At 35.9% G+C, this 20,308-nt stretch overlaps 1 protein-coding gene across 38 annotated transcripts in view; it reads left to right on the top strand.

Annotated features, from left to right (window-relative positions):
* Window positions 1-20,308, top strand: part of ANK2 (ankyrin 2) — a 695,484-nt gene that overhangs the window by 554,787 nt on the left and 120,389 nt on the right. For 34 of the 38 annotated variants that reach the window (XM_050792405.1, XM_050792407.1, XM_050792403.1 and 31 more), the window contains 5 exons: window positions 4,496-4,594; window positions 10,110-10,307; window positions 12,423-12,521; window positions 12,686-12,784; window positions 18,898-18,996. In XM_050792405.1, coding sequence (XP_050648362.1) covers window positions 4,496-4,594; window positions 10,110-10,307; window positions 12,423-12,521; window positions 12,686-12,784; window positions 18,898-18,996 — 594 coding nt within the window. The remainder of the gene's footprint in view (window positions 1-4,495; window positions 4,595-10,109; window positions 10,308-12,422; window positions 12,522-12,685; window positions 12,785-18,897; window positions 18,997-20,308) is intronic. The other 4 variants (XM_050792409.1, XM_050792413.1, XM_050792396.1 and 1 more) reach the window with 1 other exon arrangement.

Raw genomic sequence — 20,308 nt, 5'->3', positions numbered from 1 at the left:
CAATTCTGGAACTATAATATTTGATTACCAAAATAAATGAATATGTTTTGCTTTTTCTTTTGCCTTTTGAAAAGTATTTAAAAATGGAAAAAATATTTGTATTAGTTAGTTCTCATGCTGCTATGAAGAACTGCCCGAGACTGGGTAATTCATAAAGGAAAGAAATTTAATTGACTCACAGTTCTGCAGGACCGGGGAGGCCTCAGGAAACTTACAATCATGGTGGAAGCTGAAACAAACACATCCTTCTTCACATGGTGGCAGGAGAGAGAAATAAGTGCCCAGTGAAGGGGGCAGCCCCTTATAAAACCATCAGTTCTCATGAGAACTAACTCACTGTCACAAGAATAGCATGAGGGCAACCATCCCATTATTCAATTACCTCCCATTGGGTCCCTCCTATGACACATAGGGATTATGGGAAATAGAATTCAAGATGAGAGGTGGTGACGCCTAAATCAAAGCATTGATAAACTATATCAATGTTTAATTTGGTTTTGACTATATTTTTAGATAATATAAGAAAACTTCTATATATGGTTTTTTTTTTTTTTTGAGACGGAGTTTTCTCTCTTGTTGCCCGGGCTGGAATGCAGTGGTGCAATCTCGGCCCACCGCAACCCCCACCTCCCTGGTTCAAGCAATTATCCTACCTCAGCCTCCCAAGTAGCTGGGATTACAGGCATTTGCCTGGTTAATTTTGTATTTTTAATAGAGACGGGATTTCTCCATGTTGGTCAGGCTGGTCTCGAACTCTGACCTTAGGTGATCTGCCTGCCTCGGCCTCCCGAAGTGCTGGGATTACAGGTGTGAGCCACCGCGCCTGGCTGGAATGTTTTTAAAGTATTATGTTTTCTTTTATTTTTGTTTTTGTTTCTTTTTGTCATTGACATCTCAATTTCGCCCAGCATTTAAATTAACCACAAATGTTCTGAATTTAGTATATTCTGTCAAGGATCTTACCTTGGTCTTCTCATTATTTTTCTCATTCATAAGGTTTTTATTATCTAGAGAATAGCAAGATCTATAGAGGCTTTCAGATAATTAAAAAACAAATATTACCCACAGTTACTTCTTGGCTCTCACCACCATTTTGGCAATCATTGAGACATTTTCCATATTGTTGGCATTCTCATCATTGACTACTATCTAATGTGAAACTCTAAGACATTTGCACCAGAGCCTTTTGCTGGTATCTGAAAGACCTAATTTCAATGTGAAAATATAAATTTTATAGCTAGTTAAAATGAAATTATAAATTTAGGCTTTATTAAGGCATTATTCTTTTTTTGTTGTTTTTAAGCTTCTTTATTATTTAAATGTGGTGATACCCCATATAAGGATTATGTTTAAAATATTAAAAAACATATTTCAATACAAACAATAAAAAGTGTACAAAAACCTTAAAGGATGATGAACAAAAAATATATAGGGAAAAGGAAACACCCTTCTTACTTGTTATTAGGTGTTAAAGCAATAACAATAATGGCTGTCAATTGTCATATAAATGTGTTGTTCTAGGCACCCTGCTAAGTACTCTACAAATATCATCTTATTTTATCTTCCTAACAACTTATAAAGTATGTATTATTTTATTGTTGAGAATATATGGAGGTCTTCATTTGAGAAATGAGACTACCAAAGGGAAAAATGCGTTTCAGCAGAATTATGTAACTTGACCTAGGACACACAGCTTGGTAATCAGCAGAGCCTACCCATGTGAATACACAAACTTTAGGACACATTGTTGAAACAATGACCTAAGCAGAAAGGGGGGGAAATATGAAAAGATAAAGAAACTACATAAGTGGCATCCCTCCAGTGTTGATTGATCTACCTTTATCAAAATTATTCACATCATGGTGGATAGTATATCAGTGTGATGAATTGATTCTAGAGAAAAAAAAAAAACAACAGAGAAAACACAAGGGGTCTCTGGAAGGGGAAAAACCCATAACCTGCAACTACAAAGTTAAGAATTTAAGTAAAAGGGTTTTAGAATACAAAAGCTTGAAAGTAATTTTTTTGGGGCATTAACTTGATAATATGCTTTGTAGAAAATATTCAATATCTAATCAAATTGAGCCTGTTGGGTAACTTGAATTTGATGTCATCATTCACACATCTTATAAGGACAGACACCTTGCATCATTAAATGTAGGATTTAGAACTAATTTAATCCTCATTTTTCCTTGATGTTCTTGTGGGTATATTAAATGTGCTCCATAAAGCTCCTGTTGTTACTCTGAGAGTATTTGAGAGGTTTCAACATGATTATACAAAGACTATTTCATGTAATTTGCAGAAAGCAATATGCTGCCTTTTCTAAAAAAGATGTAAGGTGGCATTCCCTCCTTCATCTTTCAAACAAGGCTTGCAAGTTAAATAGGGTGAGAAACATCATCTCCACTCTATGTATCAGGAAGCTGAGCTTAGAGAGATTCACCCATGGTGGCCGATTTGAGATTCGCTGCAGGGTTCCACAGTTCCGAAGTCCACACAGTGAACTGTTACATATGATGCCTCTATTCACCATGTGGGATTTCTCAAACCCTAGGTCTCCACAAAGCTTCACCAAGAATACATTTGAGAAACTATGCTATATCTAATTGTTAGGTAAGTTATGTAGCAACTAATGCTCTGTAGTTCCACCACAGGGTGCTTTTTTCAGGATACAAAAGTGTAATCATTGTCATCACTTTGCCGGAACAACTCTTTTAGGCTCCTATCTGGCAAATTTTACAATAATGTAGCATTTCACCTACAGTAGTTAAATACTTTTTTAAATTTTTTCTGAGAAGGCAGTCTTTTCATGCTAATTCTTAGGTACCCAAAACTGCAAAATCTGTTTTGGTCATTCAATATCTTCATACTAGCTAAATGGATTTCACAAAGCAAAGAATCATTATCAGTCAAGATTCTAGCCATAAACAGAGGACCAAATTTGATCATTTGATTAGAGATTATTGAAGGGTCTATTTATAATATTGTGTAGTCTGTAGGAAAGGGACAAGGGATGGTGTAGAATCCCAGGGACTAGTAATAGCGGTACTCAATACCAATGCTAGACCTAAAAAGTGAGAAGTACAGGAGGCCCCCAGAACTTCAAAGGAGAGAATTGTGTGGAAAGGCTGCTTTGGCAGGAAGGTCAACTTTGGTAAAGACACACAGCCAAATTTGGGAGGTCTCTCGAAGTCCCTTTCATGTCTTGCTGCATTGGCCAAACCCAGTTGGAAGCCAGAGGACAAGACAGCTCGCTGATGCCCCCTGGAATGGCCAGTGTGTTGGGACACAGAGCAGAGCAGAGAAGGGTAGAGCTGGGTCTGGAGGGACAAACAGAAGACATCTTGCACAGAAATCCCAGCGTCGAGTCAGAAAGAATGTTGCAATTCAGAGGAATTATTTTTATTTGGAGTAAAGCATAACCTGGAGAGATGGTCCTGAAAGTAGAGACACAAACAAGAGGCCATTCGAGTTCTGGATAAATTAGAAACTGCTGAAATCCTCTTAACTGCTCATCATCCATTCTCTATGATTTACCCACCTTTTCCACCTCTGTCCTTGGGACAATCTTTTTTTTTTCCTTCAGCCTCAAATCACCAGTAAATTTACATGCTCAGTATTTCATTTTCTCTCTTGCTTCTTGCCCACCGTTAATTACATTTTGCCTCACATTTCCCACCCGCTCTGCTTTTTGGCCATGCCACCCTAAGGAGAAATAAAATATAAAAGACAGAAGGCATTGGGGATTGCTCTGGAATCAGAGGCTATCCCAGAAGTGTTAAGATCAGAAAGTTTCATAAATAAGATAGCATACAGTTCTGCCATATTTTATTTGATTAAGTTAGAGTTCTATTTATTAATAATAAAGCTCATCTTTGGGAAGCAATTATGTGATTTCCAAAATGTTGAAATATATGTGTGAAAATCTTTAAAATAGTCTAAAAAATGACCTTTCACTTTTACAAGCATTAGGGAGCATTGTAGGAGAACTTATGTAAGTGGTGACAATTCAAAAGAGAACATATATGAAAAAATTACACTAAGAAAAATTTTTAGGTAAAAGTATATTAGAACAAACAAAATGAAAACAGTATAACCTAATATAATCCCTATTTTCGGTTCCAGTGAGTAGGGTTTTAAAGTTCAACGAATGCCACATACTGTGCTTTTCCATCTTCTTGATTACGCAAACACATGACCAGAAGCCAATTTCATTGCATTGACCCTCCGTCCACACAGGGGATCTCTCTTGCTTTCTCCCTGTCTCTGTTTTGTCGTTTCCTTTCTCTCTCTTGTTCACTGTCAAGATGTCTTTCTGACTTGTTTTCTCTGTCACTCATCTTTCTGGTCATTTAACAAATTGCAGTTCTATTACAGATTTATTGAGTGATCAGGATTGAGTTTAGGAACTCCCTCTTTATGGTTGCAATAGATGAAATTTGGATTTTTTTTTAAAGTGAACTTGGTCCTAATTCTTCAATTCTTTTGGCAGGATGGGTTGACACCACTTCACTGTGCTGCACGAAGTGGGCATGACCAAGTGGTGGAACTTCTGTTGGAACGGGGTGCTCCCTTGCTGGCAAGGACTAAGGTGAGTCATTATGAGTAAGATGGGATCCTAAGGAATCTTTAAGTCACTTGATATATTATCTCTATTCTTTTTTAAATCGAAGCATCAGCCAAGCATTTTCTAGTTCTTTAATAATTGTGTGCTAGGAATAGGAACATGTATCAAACCACTTAAAAATATTAAAATAAACAGATATATGCATTAAGATGTATTGAATATGTACCTTCAAGTTTTTTTCTATATTTTTATCTGTTATTCTTACTGCAGATGGAATTCTGAATACATCTGTATTTTAAATATAAATGAGAATATCTCTTAGATTCTGAGTCTAGATTTTTATAATCCTCTCAGATGACTATGAAATATATATAAAATTATCTTTTAAAGCAGCACAATTAGCAACACAAGATGAATCTTTTTGCTCATCCATTCTTTATCTCTTAGGTAATACTAATAAAAAATAATTACTCAACAGTGGTATTGATTGATTATGTTGAAGATTAGTAGAGGTGATTTGGAAAGCACAAGTTGCAATAGGCCACCTACAAAGAACTATTAAACAAGCATATTTTCTTTATGACATACTACATCTAGCACTTTTTATTCTCATTTTATCAATATGCTCAAATGTGGGAGAAGCACTTTTCCATATACATGAACGCCACACTGTGAGTTGGTTTGCTGAAGATTTTTCAATATCAAATGTATTTTAAGTGCTTTTATTATTGTATAGTTCTCTGTTATCCAACCTTACATTGGGTTATCAGAAAATATTTTGAGACACGAAGATATTCATGCAGAACTGATTAATGTGATATGCAGCAACCTTGGATCCTTAAATACAACACAAATTTAGACAAAGAGCACTTCTTATATTTTCTCCCTATTCCATTCCACCTCATACCCCCCACCACAGAGTTGGTATCAACTAATGCTATTACTAGGGTAAGCTGAAGAAACTAAGGCAATTGACACAAACAAATATTTTTCAATTTATATATAATTGAAATCATTTGAAACAAAACTAGCCCATATGTTTAAGACATGTGTAGAATGAACTCAGTTTGTAAAGATGTGCCCACATGCCATAAAAGAGTGGCTTCAAATCAGTAATATATGAAGAAGAGAAATAATTATCGCATTATTTTTATTCTCACACCTATACTGTGAATGTTGTATAGATCTGTCTTTAAAATGCAGCAATTTGGGCTGGGTAATGCAGAGACAATTATGGAAAGTTTTGATAAAGAAACATTGAAATTTAAATGGAAATAACAAAATTTCAGACCAATCATGTTACAACCAATACAAAAACCAATATCAAGTTGAAAATAGGCAGATAGGCTTTACAAACCATAAAATAATCTTATCTGCAAAGTTTGCTTGTAATTGTCATATCACTGATGAAGATGGTGGGTTACCTAGATGGAATTTTTTAATGTCCTTCCTGTAAAATCAAGTATCATTCAGATGTAAGGATCCTGCATAAAGTGTCTCTGAGTGTACAATTATATTCATGTATTTATGCATCCAAGTATTATATAATACTGAGTAGATACAATTTGCCAGGCAAGTGTTCTGGTCACTAAGGCACTATCAAGATGAATAATACACAATCTATATCTGCAAGAAGCTCAGAATTTAGCGGGCATGAGAGAAAAAAAAAGATAATTATAAAAAAATAGAGATATGTATAGGGTAAAAAACACAGAGAAGATGAATTAATCAGGTTAGAGTGAGGGGATACTGCTCTCCTGGGAATGGCATAGGTGCTTAATGCTAGACTATTCTTCCTCCCCTTCTGTATTAGTCCATTTCACGCTACTGCTAAAGACATACTTGAGACTAGGCAATTTACAAAGAAGTTTAATGGACTCACAATTCCACTTGGGGAGGAACTCACAATCATGAGGCTAGGAGGCTTCACAACCATGGCGGAAGGTGAAAGGCACATCTCACATGGTGGCAGACAAGAGAAGAAAATGAGAACCAAGTGAAAGGGCTTTCCCCTTATAAAACCATCAGATCTTGTGAGACTTCTTCACTACCACGAGAATAGTATGGGGGAAACCTCCCCCATGATTCAATTGTCTCCCAGTGGGTCCCTCTCACAACACAAGGGAATTATGGGAGCTACAATTCAAGATGACATTTGGGTGGGGACACAGCCAAACCATATTACCTTCCATAAAAACTCCTAGGTTTAAATCACCCATTCTTTCTTCTGAAGCAACTATCTAAGTGTCACCCCACTCATTCCTTGTCAATTCTAGCTCTCAGCAAACTGTGACTCCTCACCACAACCCCTTCTTATTCTTGGTGACTTGACTGATTTTGATTAGAGCAGTGGATAATTCTTTAAGTTGGCCTCTCAGTTTGGTAACTGTAAACCTTCTACAATTTCTGTGTCTAACTTCCCTCTTGCCAGCCCCTCCTGTGTTTCAGCTCACTCTGTTCAGAACCCCAATTCCGAAATTCTTTTATTCTGCTGGGACTTTCAGTCATAGTTTCACTCTTCCTCATTCACATCATGCCCTTACCTCTGCAGGCACAAATTTCATAGTCATTTATGCTACGCTCTTACATATTCATACTACCTACATTTCACTCAATTAAATTCAACTCATATTCATGCAACCAAATGTGGCTACAGGAAACGCCCAGCCACACTAACTGTGCTCACTTTACATTCATGATTGCTAACCTCAAGTGCGCTGGTAATGCTGCCTGACAATCACGCTCTGTTTTTTAAGTCTATTCACTGTCAATCCCTGCTATCTGACCATTCTATATTTTCTTCAGAATTCTTAGACTTCTTTCCTTGTCTTCATTTCCCACAACACTGAGAGAATTGAAGCAATTGGAAGATAATTTCCAAACACTCTCACCTCCATATCTATCCAGTGACATGACTTGGAACCCATGTAGTCTACGTTCTCTCCTGTTACTATCATATGGTGTGATTGCTTGGTTCTGTCTTCTCAAAACACTTTCTTTATTTGCCTTCTGGGACATTACATTCTTCTGACTTTCCTTCTGTTTTCCTAGCTGCCACTTCTCAGTCTCCTTTACTAGTTACTCCTCATCTCTCAGGTCTCTGAACGTTAGAACCTCCAGAGCTCAGTCTTTGTATCTTTTCTCTATTGGCACTCACTTACTATGAAATCTCATGCAGTTCTATCTTTAAATAGTACCTGTATGCTGGTGCCACGAGTGTGTATCTTCAGAATTCCATATGTAGATGTCAGCTCACCATTGCCACTTGGATGTCTCCTGGGCATCTCAAATTTAGTAAGCTCAAAATTACCCACCCCTCAACCTAATCTTCCTGTTAGCTTTCTTATCTCAACAAATGGCCGTCTCATTTTTTCAGTTTCTCAGGTCTCAGGCCAAATACCTCATGCCATGTTGGACTCTTCTTTTTCTCATTTTCCACATTCTGTCACCAAACACTGTCACCTCTTCCTTCAAAATGTGTCACTAAGTCAGCAGCTTGCCAGCAATCACATTACCAACACTCTGTTCCAAGTCACCATCAACCCTACCTGGAGGACTGTAAGAGGTCCCTAATTGACTTCCCTTCTTTTGTGTTTTGTCCATGTAGTCTATTCTCAGCACAGCAGCAAGAGTAATGTTGCCCTAAACCTTCCAACAGCACCCCATGTCTCTCTGAGTAAAAGTCACTTACCTCTTTGAATTCCTCCCCTTATCCATCCTCCTCATTCACTCGCCTTAAACCACATTCTTCTCCTTAGTGATTATTGATATCAATCATGCCAGTTATAATCCCAATGCAATATGTTTGCAGTTGCCTTTTCTCAGTCTCAAGTGTTTTTCCCCCAAGTCAACAAAACTAGCTCTCTTACTTCCTTCATATCAAAACTCACCTTCTCAGTGAGGCCATTTCTGGACATCCTAACAAAATTGCACTCATGTACACAAACTCCCTAGGCCATTCTGTGTTTTTGTTTTCTCCTTTCCATTGATGGCCATCCAACATACTATATACTTTAATTCTTATTATTTTGAAATTGTATGTCTGGCTTCCACACTAGAATGTAACCTTGTTGAAGACAGGGGTTTCCTGTCTGTTGTGTTCCCTGCTGTATCCACAGTACTTGAGCAGGGCTTGAGTAGGTGCTAAGTAAATACGTGTAAAATGAACAAAAGGTTAGATTATAAATATTTTGTTTTCCATATAAATAACTTTCAAATAGGTAAAACAGCATCAATGAATGGCAATTTTTCAAAAAAAACATGCAACAATCTAGTCCAAACTTCATCAAGGCTTGAATTTCTTCTACACTTTGCCCTTGACAGTTATCTTCCCCTCAATGCATAAATGGCTTCTCATCAACCTGTTCCTCTTTTTCTAAACTTATTTAATGAATTTCTAAATATGAAAGCATAATTATGAATGAAGATTATTTCAAAATATATGAATAATTTGTTAGTCACATATACTTTACCACAATTAAGAATTAATTTTTTTTTTTTTTTTTGTCCCTCACTGTTGAAATCACCTTCCTTGTTGAGAATATTGGGCAGGGGGCCTTTTCTGGTAACTTATCCAGATACAGTTTCTGCTTTGTTGAATGTAATTACTGCCAAACTGGATACCTGGCCAACAATCCTTTTTCTAGTGGTCATATTTGCATTGGTTATTAAGAAAAGACAATAGTCCCATCTCTTTAATAGGCAAATTGTTTTTTAAAATTTAGTTTTTTCCTAAGTTTACATACTGTTTCCTGAAAGTTTATTTATTTAGCTTTAAAGAAATGAGAGTCTTACTGAGTCTGATAAACAGTGCTTTACGCTGCTTTCTTGTGTTCCTGCTGTTGACGTTATTCTAGAATTAAGACTAAAGCTGTTTTGGTCCATATTAATGAAGACAAATTTAGATTACCCTCAAATGTAAAAGTTGTGAGGTCATTGGCACATGGCCCACATTTGTCTCACACTCTTCTAGCTCTTACCGACCTGTTTTCTCCAAGTCCAATTCAAGTCTCCTGATACTATAGGAAAAAGGGATCGTAAAATTTCAGAGCAACATGGATCTAAAAGATGATCAAAGTTTCCACACCTCCCTGACGTCTTGTAAATGAACTTGCTTTTCATTCACCCACTTCCCTCTGTATTTATAAGAAATGCAGGCAGAGAGATTAAATGAATGCAGACTGCTATGCATGAAGTTGGATATCAAGTTAAGCATTAGCTCTTATTTATTTTTCTGTATTTAATATTGTCCTAATAACTGTAAAATCAGGCTAAATTGCCACTAAATTGCCACACATACCATTCATGACAGACATACTAATTTGCATTTTTGTCTATGGTAGTATAAGTATGAAATTAAATGTTCTCTTAGTGCCCATCTCTACCAAATATAGTCTGCTGTATATTCTGATGTCAAATGGAAATTATTTTTTCCCCTGCCACTAACTGTGTTAGAAATCAAGAATCAACTTTGCTATATTTTGGAACCTGAAAATAATGAAAAAAAATTGACATTATTTTGTTTTCTCTTAATGTGCAGAATGGGCTGTCTCCACTACACATGGCTGCCCAGGGAGACCACGTGGAATGTGTGAAGCACCTGTTACAGCACAAGGCTCCTGTTGATGATGTCACCCTAGACTACCTGACAGCCCTCCACGTTGCTGCGCACTGTGGCCACTACCGTGTAACCAAACTCCTTTTGGACAAGAGAGCCAATCCGAATGCCAGAGCCCTGGTAAACTTGGCCCAGTCCACATTAACTGAATACAGATTGAGACAAACAAACCCACATTCATTGACCAACGTGCATACACCAGCAATGCATGGTTACAGATATGTAGTTAATGCTGGTAAATCTGTCACCCTTCACAATCGGCCTGTCTACTTCATACCTTTATAGTTTGCTAGCAAATGCTGGTGAGCAAAGATGTATTTAAGAGAACACCAGTTTAACATTTCTGAAATTAGTGAGTTGCAAACAGATAGATATGAAACCTTTGGAGTGATAAGCAGTTTTAAATGGAAAATAGAAGTTGAAAAATAGAAAATTACAAAATAAATTCTAGATACCTCTAGATAAAGTTAGGACACGAGGGTGAAAAGTTGAATTTATTAATCTCTTTTTGGAAAAAAATTAATGGTGAATATATTTGACTATGTAAGAGGGTATAAAATGTAAGCCTATGAAGAGTTCACTTGAAAATTTTCCTTGTTGACTTGATTACTCAACCATAGGCTAATAGAAACATTATGCCTGGTGTGTTATTGCTTCAGGGAGCATTTTATATACACCATTTCAGGAATTGCTGGAGAGAAAACTGCAAGAGGCTGTCCCTAGAGCAATTTTATGTCTCCCCAGTTTTAATATTGAATAAATCTTTCTTGCTTCACTTATTTTCTAACAAGAATCATTGGAAGTATTAGACATGTACTAATTTATGCCTCTTTTTTCCTAATTCTCAAACTAAAAGTAAATCCTTTTTTCTATGTGTTTACATCGTTTGTGTCTGTGAAAATTGGTCTTCAGACAATCGGTATTTAAGCTGAGAGACCTTCATTAGAATCATCAAATATTAAATATGATTTTTATGAGAATTTCTCCATTGGAATCAATTTATGGATAATTCCATGGGAATTGAATATATTTTCCAGATTATATGTAATTATGTGAAAACATTCATTTTCTCTAGGGAGTCAAAAACATTAATTTTGTAATTGGATAGTGGTCAATAAGCTTATAAAATATCACAGCCTGTTAATTGCAAATATTTTAAGTGCTGCATGTGCATGTGGCTATTTACATCTGGCATGTTGTATAGCTCATAAACAGGGGAAATGACTTAACCGATTAATTATGTTTGTCACTCTATTGTGAAAAATAAGAAGTCATCAGCTTAAGTAAGACCATATGCTTTCCTGAAAACTGCTAGTGTGTAAAAACGTTGACTGATGATTGGTCCATGTTGGGACATGCAAAAATGTTAGCTGTCAGAATAGAAGTAACAAAGGAACACTGTTGAAATTAAAAAAATATAATACACGATGAGTAAGCATGGGGCCATTTAACACATTTTACTTGATGTGCCCCAATTCCTGGGCATTAGCCTAGTTCACCAAGTTAGCAAGTACCCGACAGGCTTCTTCCCCACGTTTCTTTACTCCTAGAGCTACCTCATTGCATTTATCCCAGAAATTCTCCATACATTTCTTGAAAATATCCAGGAACTTAACAGTCATTTCTTTATGCAATAAAAGTTATCTGATAGGCATATATGTTGTAAAAATGATGTAAAAATATAGCTTCTATATGTAAAACTGATCAACATAATGATTTCTGCTGACTTGAAATACACCCTTTATAAAGAAAGTGGTAGCAAAGTTGAAATATTTCTTAGAAAGGCAGCATATTCTTAGATTTTTTAAGTAGATGAATAATTCTTATGCTCTGAGAAATGACCCTTCAGAAGAATATATGCTTATCTTCAATTCATCTTCAAGTCATTTACAAACCAGGACAATCAATATACCTTAAAACATCTTAGAACTTCTAAAATATAATTGCTTGTCTATTTGTCTTTCTTTAAAGGGAAGGACCATGTATTTATCTTCACTTTTGTTTTCTCTATAAACACACAAACAGAATTATGTACAGGCCCACCACACATAAGTGAAGTTCAGTGTCTACAGGAACACATCACCATTTTTCTTTCCAAATTCCAACACCTACAGGGAATGAAGAAATGGTAACATTATGTGATGACGTAATATTATTGCCTGCAATGTGCCAGCATGGAATTGTGTGAGAATTGTTTCTGCATGTTTTCAACTAACTTGATTGTCTTTTGCACAGAATGGTTTTACTCCACTGCACATTGCCTGCAAGAAAAACCGCATCAAAGTCATGGAACTGCTGGTGAAATATGGGGCTTCAATCCAAGCTATAACAGAGGTAGAAAAATGTTTTAGCTAGTCACAAAGCATTCCTTCTCTTACTCCTTCCTCCCTTTCTTTTTTCTCATCTTCTGTCCTCTTCACTCAAGTTTTATTTATCTGAAGAAGCCCCAAAGCCCCACTGGTGCAGAGGAGTAAAACTGCTGTTGCTTTGTTTCGCAGTCTGGCCTCACACCAATACATGTGGCTGCCTTCATGGGCCACTTGAACATTGTCCTCCTTCTGCTGCAGAACGGAGCCTCTCCAGATGTCACTAACATTGTGAGTATGGCTTGGGTCAGAATAACCCCAGGGAGGAAGAGCGAGAGGAACAGCGACTGTGGGTGTGTGTACGTGTGTTTGTGTGTATGTCATCAAAGTAAGCCACCAGGCTTTGAGAAGGGCCCTTGTAATAACATATTATTGAAATAATCACCAGAACTTCACTGAAAAGAACCTGGATAGGGTAGGAGGTAAAATGGAAGCTATGAAGTGAGACAGCTTAAGATTCTGGGTGTAGGTGGATTGAACATGCCTCTTAAATGCATTTATTAAAACAAAATACATTTTAAAAGCTCCTCTGAAAGTGAATGGATAATTGGTTGGAATAGAATTTTCAGGGCTCAACCTAGTTGCTTGAGGGAATTGTATTCCAGGCAATTTTCACAAAAACATCAAATCAGTACCATAATTAATCTTAACAAAAGATTAACCAGAGATAGATCAATATCAGAGACTTTTACTTGGTATCAAACTCTTCCTTCTTCAGTTACATGGATTTCCCATTTTGTAACATTACATTGATTTTTACTTTTGATTTGATCTGATTTGCTAGAGTGGAGGCTTCTCTTAGCTGAAAGTTATACCATGTGTCCTGGAATGAATGTTGGTCTCCAGACCACTTTCATTCAGTCAACAAGTACTGGATGTCTCAGAATTTTTCTGTGTAATCTAAATTAGAATTTCCCCTTCTAATTTCTTTGTGTATCTCTCATTTTCTTGGATTTTTCCCCTTTAAACTTTGGTCATTGTATCATGACAAATCATTGAACGCAAATTTTCTCCTGAGCGAGAGAACTTCTTTGCACAAGGTGCAGGCAGGTATTTGAAGTTCAAGAAGGGCTAGTAGAGTATTGAGATTCACGTGTGCACCAGAAATAACTCTCTCAAAATAAATATTAGTGCTTATTATTAAAATGAGCTATGTTTTCAAAAGCAATTGATTGGCACTTGTTGCTAATTTTTTGCATCTCTTTCCATTTAAGTTGTGAAAGAGAATGTCCAATTTCATTTTTTATTTGTATTCCCTCTCATATTTCTTTTTTTCTGTGTTTCACACACCGTTTCCACAGTGAAGTTTCTGATGGCTAGGAAATCCACTGTGAGAGTTAATTTAATTGATTTTAAAAATTATTTAATACTCTCTCTTCATATTATTCCGTAATTGGAGCATAAAATCATTGAAGAATTTAAAGCCTATATTTATAAGTTTTCTTAATTATAGCTTATTGGTCCTAAGGTCATAATATTATATGCTAATCTTTATTTACTCCATTAGACATAAGAGTAATTTCACAATGTGCCAACGTAAGTTTAATTTCTAGTCACTTCTTGGAACTTTAAAAGTAATCATCATCCCGCCCTTTTTTTTTTGAGATGACTACCTTTTTTTTTCTTTTTTAAATTGAGACCTGAACAGACTTACATACAGGCCAGTAACATGAAAACAAAAAACAAACAACAAAAGAAAACAAACAAACAAAACACCCTCTGTGTTCTTGCCCGCCTTTTCCTTGTTTTCTCCACCTTTTCTTATTTGCATTCCAATGCCTATGGGATTAGAGGAGCAATAGTGACATTATGTTACAATATGTTGTCACATTATTATGATAACATGTACAAGAATATTCTGTGGATTGCTTGATTGCAATCGCCTAAATTAACCTCTTTTAGGGGAGATTTTTACAAAATCTTCAAAGAATAATCCCTATAAAATGGTTGTGGAATTTGTGGCCACTCTTACTTTGCTTCTTCACTGAGCAATTCCAAATCTTCAGATGGTTATGGAGTTATAATATACTCCCTTCTATTAAAAAAAGTTATATAGGGTACATGTATATTTTCAAATAAAAATAAAATATTAATTGAAATAAGCAATTTTGACATGTTTTTCAGGTTGTTGAAGACTCTCAAATTTGACAATTGTTACATTAAACTTTAGCTTCCAACTGTTGGTTATTTAAAGTTCTTCATTTTATCTGTTCATTTGTCCATTATATTATCTTTCCATTCAGCTCCCTCAAAACAAATTCTTGAGGGGCATATGCCAATATAATTTCCGTGTTTTCTAGTTATGTTTTGTAAGATACATCCTTCAGGAAGCAGATACCTATTGATAGGGCTGCCCGGTAAATTATAGGACTCTCAGTTAAATTTAAATTTCAGATGAAAAATAAATTTTGTATATGACCCATGCAATAGTTGAGACATAGTAAAATAATTATTTGTTGTTTGTCTGGAATTAAAATTTAACTGGCTGTCCTATATTTTTAATTGCTAAATCTGGCAATCCTACATTTAGAGGAATTTAACTTTCTCTAACAGTGAGATGCCTGTGAAGTTGTGTTTTCTCAGAATATGAGGATATAGCTACTGGATCCAAAATTCTTTGCAAGTTGATGAAGAAACTGTGTGAACACTGACTGCCTGCTTGCTGTGTCAGAGTTGGTCACTTCCTGACCCTAAAATACCCCACCCTTGGAGCCTTTGTGTGTTGCCTGAAATCATGTTGCATTTTTGAATGCAATGCTGTTTGTTGTGCTTCGATGCTTTTCAACTTGATGCGCCCGAAGTGGAAGTCAATGTAGCCCTGTCAGCAGAGTCAGTTTTAACAACTGAGAAGAGTGGCATGAAATTTAGTACCTGCTTTGGACATGAGCATACTCATTCTCTTGCTATTCTTGTTTTTGTCTGAGAATTCACTCCAAGTGTGAGGTGTACCAGTAACTCAATCACGTATAGACATTTTTTTTTAACTGAAAATCTCCTTTTCCAGAAGGTTTATTAATACACTTTGAAATCTAGAATGCGAACTGCCAATTACGACATATCCATAATCCAAAGTATTCATCAATAACTATAGGAATAGAAAACTTAAGCATTTTAACAACTATCAAGAAAGAATGCAAGGTCTTACAAAGTTTTATCTTCCTTCCCATAAGAAATCAGTGGACTAATGGTAAAGTTCACACATTATATTGTGCTTAAAAATTTTCCCCAATCCTTAAATTTCATTAGCTTGAGATAAGAAAGACAGGGCTATTAAATAAAATAGGGTGTCTGACAATCAAGAAATGGAAGTTATTTATTAAAACAATGTATCCTGACGTTCATTTTCTTATTTACTCATTATATATAAACAATGGTAATATTAAATCAAAAGACTACTAAGGGCAACTTACAGTAGAAGTCTATTATGCCAGAGGCATTAGATAAGAATTAAACAAGACCGTTATTATAAAGTGGAGAGACCATGTGTGTGTTTATACATAACCTTTGTTTGAATTTAAGCTTTAGTGCTTTAAATTAGATTCTATGTTTAACTGATCAACTTCAAGTGTGTAAAACCCATAAAAAATAACTTAAGTATAAAATAAAGTTTCAGAAATATTGGCCAGTATTGGAAACATTTCAGATTTTGAAAGCCTCTTATTGATAAAGCTTGGCTTAAAAAGTTAACACGAAGGCCAAGCGTGGTGGTGGATGCCTGTAATCCCAGCTACTTGGGAGGCTGAGGCAGGAGAATCACTTGAACCAAGGAGGCAGAGGTTGCAGTGAGCTGACATTGCACCACTGCACTCCAGCCTGGGGGACAGAGTGAGACTTTGTCTCTAAATAAATAAATAAATAATAAATATGAAAGTTTGTCATTAAGTAGGAATTCCTGGGACCTCTTTGACTTTTAACTTCTTATAAGGAAATTTATTATTATCTTCATTTCTACCAAAATTAGTAAAATTGCTAGCCTTTTATCAGACCTAGAAATAACATAAAGATTTGAGGAGTATTGTTTTTGTTTTTCTGAGACACAACCTTGCTCTGTCACCCAAGCTGGAGTACAGTGGGCAAGATCATGGCTCACTGCAGCCTCAACCTCCGAGGCACAGGCTATCCTCCTGCCTCAGCCTTCCGAGTAGCTAGGTCTACAGCCATGCACAACCATGCCTGACTAATTTATTTATTTATTTATTTAGAGAAGAGATCTTGCTATGTCTCCCACACTGGTCTTGAATGCTTGGCTTCAAGCAGTACTCCTGCCTTGACCTCCCAAAGTGCTGGGATTACAGGCTTGAGCCCCTGTACCTAGTCTTGTTTTGTTTTGTTTGAATACCATCAGCCCTCTGTATCAGCAGCTTCTGTATCTGTGGGTTCTAAATCCATGGATTTAATCAATCTTGGATTGAAAATATTTGAAAAAATAAAAATAAAAAATACAATAAAAAATAACAAAGTTTTAAAAAGTACTGTATAACGACTATATAGCATTTACATTTTGTTAGGTATTATAACTAATGCAGAGCTGAATTATACAGGATTATGTGCATAGGTTACATGCAAATACTACACCATTTTATATAAAGGACTTGAGCATCCACGTATTTTGGTATTGGTGGGGGAAGCAGGGGGCCTGGAACCAATCCCTCAACAATACAGAGGGACAACTGTAGTTAGAAGATCTTAGCCTCATCTATTTAGAGACAGGTTTTAAATGATAGAGAAAACAAGTTAGAAATCATGGTTGTCCAGGGAGGAAAAATCTTGCCATACATCTAAAATCCGAAGATAAATATTAGCATTCATTTTATAAAACAAAATGCTCCAGATACATTTACTTTACAAAAGTCTAAATCTGTCATCAGAAAATAAGCCCATTAGAGGATAAATGAGTCATCAACAAAGAAGAGAAAATTAGAGTAGATATCAAATTTAGTGCTTTCACAATCAAATCATTTGACATGAATTTCTCATAACTTCAAAAGAAATGGTCTCTAAAATACTGAGAAAAAATTAACTGTGAACTATGTGCCAAATTAAAGTCCACCTTAAAGTTTCTAGATTTAAGGGTTTGTTGTACAAGGAATCAGAATAATTCACTGGAGTTTGTCATTAGCACAACCAAATTTAAAATCAATTTAGTTTATTTGGAATAGTTTACTTTACTTGGTTGAAATTAGCCTTATTTTCTAGAACAGTTGTGGTAAATCAATCTGTAATAATTTTTATTTCAATATCTTAAAATTACTTGAGTGAATGAAACCATGCCTTCTTTAGAACTACATAGTTTTAAAATATGCTGATTTTTAAAGCCCTCTCTCTTAGAGACAGTAGAGTAGTAACCGGCTTCTTGAAGAGAAAATTCTCTTACACCCTCGTTCTTCATGCCACACCTAAAGCACCCTTTCCTGACAAGTGTGTCATATTTTGGTATAGAACAAAGATACTGGAGGCGTGATGCACGGCCTACCTCAACAGATGACACTGCTGACAGTCACTTTATTCATCTTTCAGTGGCTCTCTCAAATAACTGTCTATAATTAAGTATGCTCATTAATCTTAAATAGGGGACCTCCTGGGCAAATCAGATTTCTTATCTGATCCATTTTTGTCTAGTCTCATAACACAAAGAAAAATCAGATACAAATTAATAGTTTATTTCAGAAGTAAATTTTGAATCTTGAAAAGAAGTGATTTATTTATGGTACAGGTGGTGTTAATGTTTTGCAACGTGTTGATCTTCAGCATGTAGAGTTTCTCACTGAAATAGATTCAAGCTGTGATCACATAGTTAAGTGAGACAGTGACAGATTTTAGGTTTTTAGGGTAAAAGATAATTTCATCACCAAAATCAATTTAAAGGGATGCTTGGCTGATTGTGAAGTTAAACAACTCAGAGTATCCTGGATGTTCGGGTACATTTACTAGTTTGTCACGGACTTAAAAAAATAAAATAAACATTTGTTTTTCCTTATAAAGATGGGGAAGAAAAATACAAAAATTATCTGGGCGTGGTGGTGCACGCCTGTAGTCTCAGATACTCAGGAGGTTGAGGCAAGAGAATCGCTTGAACCCGGGAGATGGAGGTTGTGGTGAGCCGAGATGGTGCCATTGTGCTCCAACCTGAGCAACAAGAGTGAAACTTTGTCTCAAAAAAAAAAAAAAAAAAAAAAAAAAAAAAAAAGGAGAAGATACAAATCTATGTTTTCCAGACTATGCCTTTTCATAGGTTTCTTAAATCCTTGGATATATTGCTGAATTTCACAAAAGGGACAACTTTATTATTTACCATCCAGAGCAGTGGGTTAATTTATGATTTAACGATCTTTGTTCCCTGGCAGCGTGGGGAGACGGCACTACACATGGCAGCCCGAGCCGGGCAGGTGGAAGTGGTCCGATGCCTCCTGAGAAATGGTGCCCTTGTTGATGCCAGAGCCAGGGTAGGTGCTGGTGCCCTGAGGTTCTCTTCTATCTCGGCGCATGAGTTTCAACCTTAAGAGAGGGTGTTGCCCTTCAGTTCCTTGATTTGGAAATACCAGGGACTGTAAGTGAAAGGATCAATTCAATAGCAGTTTTCCAGGAAAAAAGAGAAACATTATATAAGCAATTACACGCAATGAAAAATGCACCCGGATTTCAGAAACACTAACATTTGAAAAAATGTACAACTTTCATCTAAGAAATACGGCATTGACTAATATTTTAATACTTTTTTTAACCTCGGAAAGCACTTTCTCATATCTCTTTATTTTCATGAATTTTAAAATGTAACCTATAGTATTTAGACATTATACATATTAAAATTTATTTATTACCACCTAAACCAATCACATTTCCACAGTTACCCCTCACTAGTTACATAAAAGCAAGTTATTCTCAAAGTTTTAATGTTTTCCCTTCATCTGTTTGACTTCCCTCCTTTTTATGATGTTTACTTTTCTTCCTACTCTGATTTTACAAATTTATACATTCTGTATTTCCACTACTCCAAAATAGAATTTGGGCATTGAAGATTGCTTGATCAGACTTGCCCTGTTTCTAATAGCTTCTAATTCCCTCACAAGTTGCTTTTTCCTTCTTTTTCTTTTTTAAAATCTTACTCCCCAATTTATTTTCTCATCTTCCTTTACATTGAATACACTGTCAATATACTGTATCTTGTATTTCCTTTTCCATGTTGTTATTTAACTTTTGCATTGGCATCACTGAGATTCTTACGTTAAACAATTTCCCTCCTTCTTCAATATTTGATACACCCAAGTTAGAACTCATTTCAGTTTGAGTCGTACCACTATAATACAGTGTTATATTAGAATGAAAGCATCTGGCTACGGTCATGTAAATTGTAAGTGATTTCAGGCAAGTCACTTCACTTCCAGGTCTTTTTAAAAAATTATTATTATACTTTAAGTTCTGGGATACATGTGCAGAATCAGGTTTGTTCCATGGGTATACATGTGCCATGGTGGTTTGCTGCACCCATCAACCTGTCATCTACATTAGGTATTTCTTCTAATGCTATTCCTCCCCTAGCCCCCCACCCACTGATAGGCTCTGGTGTGTGATGTTTCCCTCCTTGTGGCCATGTGTTCTCATTGTTCAGCTGCCACTTATGAGTGAGAACATGCAGTGTTTGGTTTTCTATTCTTGTATTAGTTTGCTGAGAATGATGGTTTCCAGCTTCATCCATGTCCCTGCAAAGGACATGAACTCATTCTTTTTTTATGGCTGCATAGTATTCCATGATGTATA

This window comes from Macaca thibetana, chromosome 5 (assembly GCF_024542745.1).
Source record: "Macaca thibetana thibetana isolate TM-01 chromosome 5, ASM2454274v1, whole genome shotgun sequence".
In the NCBI taxonomy this organism is placed as follows: Eukaryota; Metazoa; Chordata; class Mammalia; order Primates; family Cercopithecidae; genus Macaca; species Macaca thibetana.
Note: the sequence above shows the minus strand (reverse complement) of the source record. Positions and strands in the feature narration are given on the sequence as shown.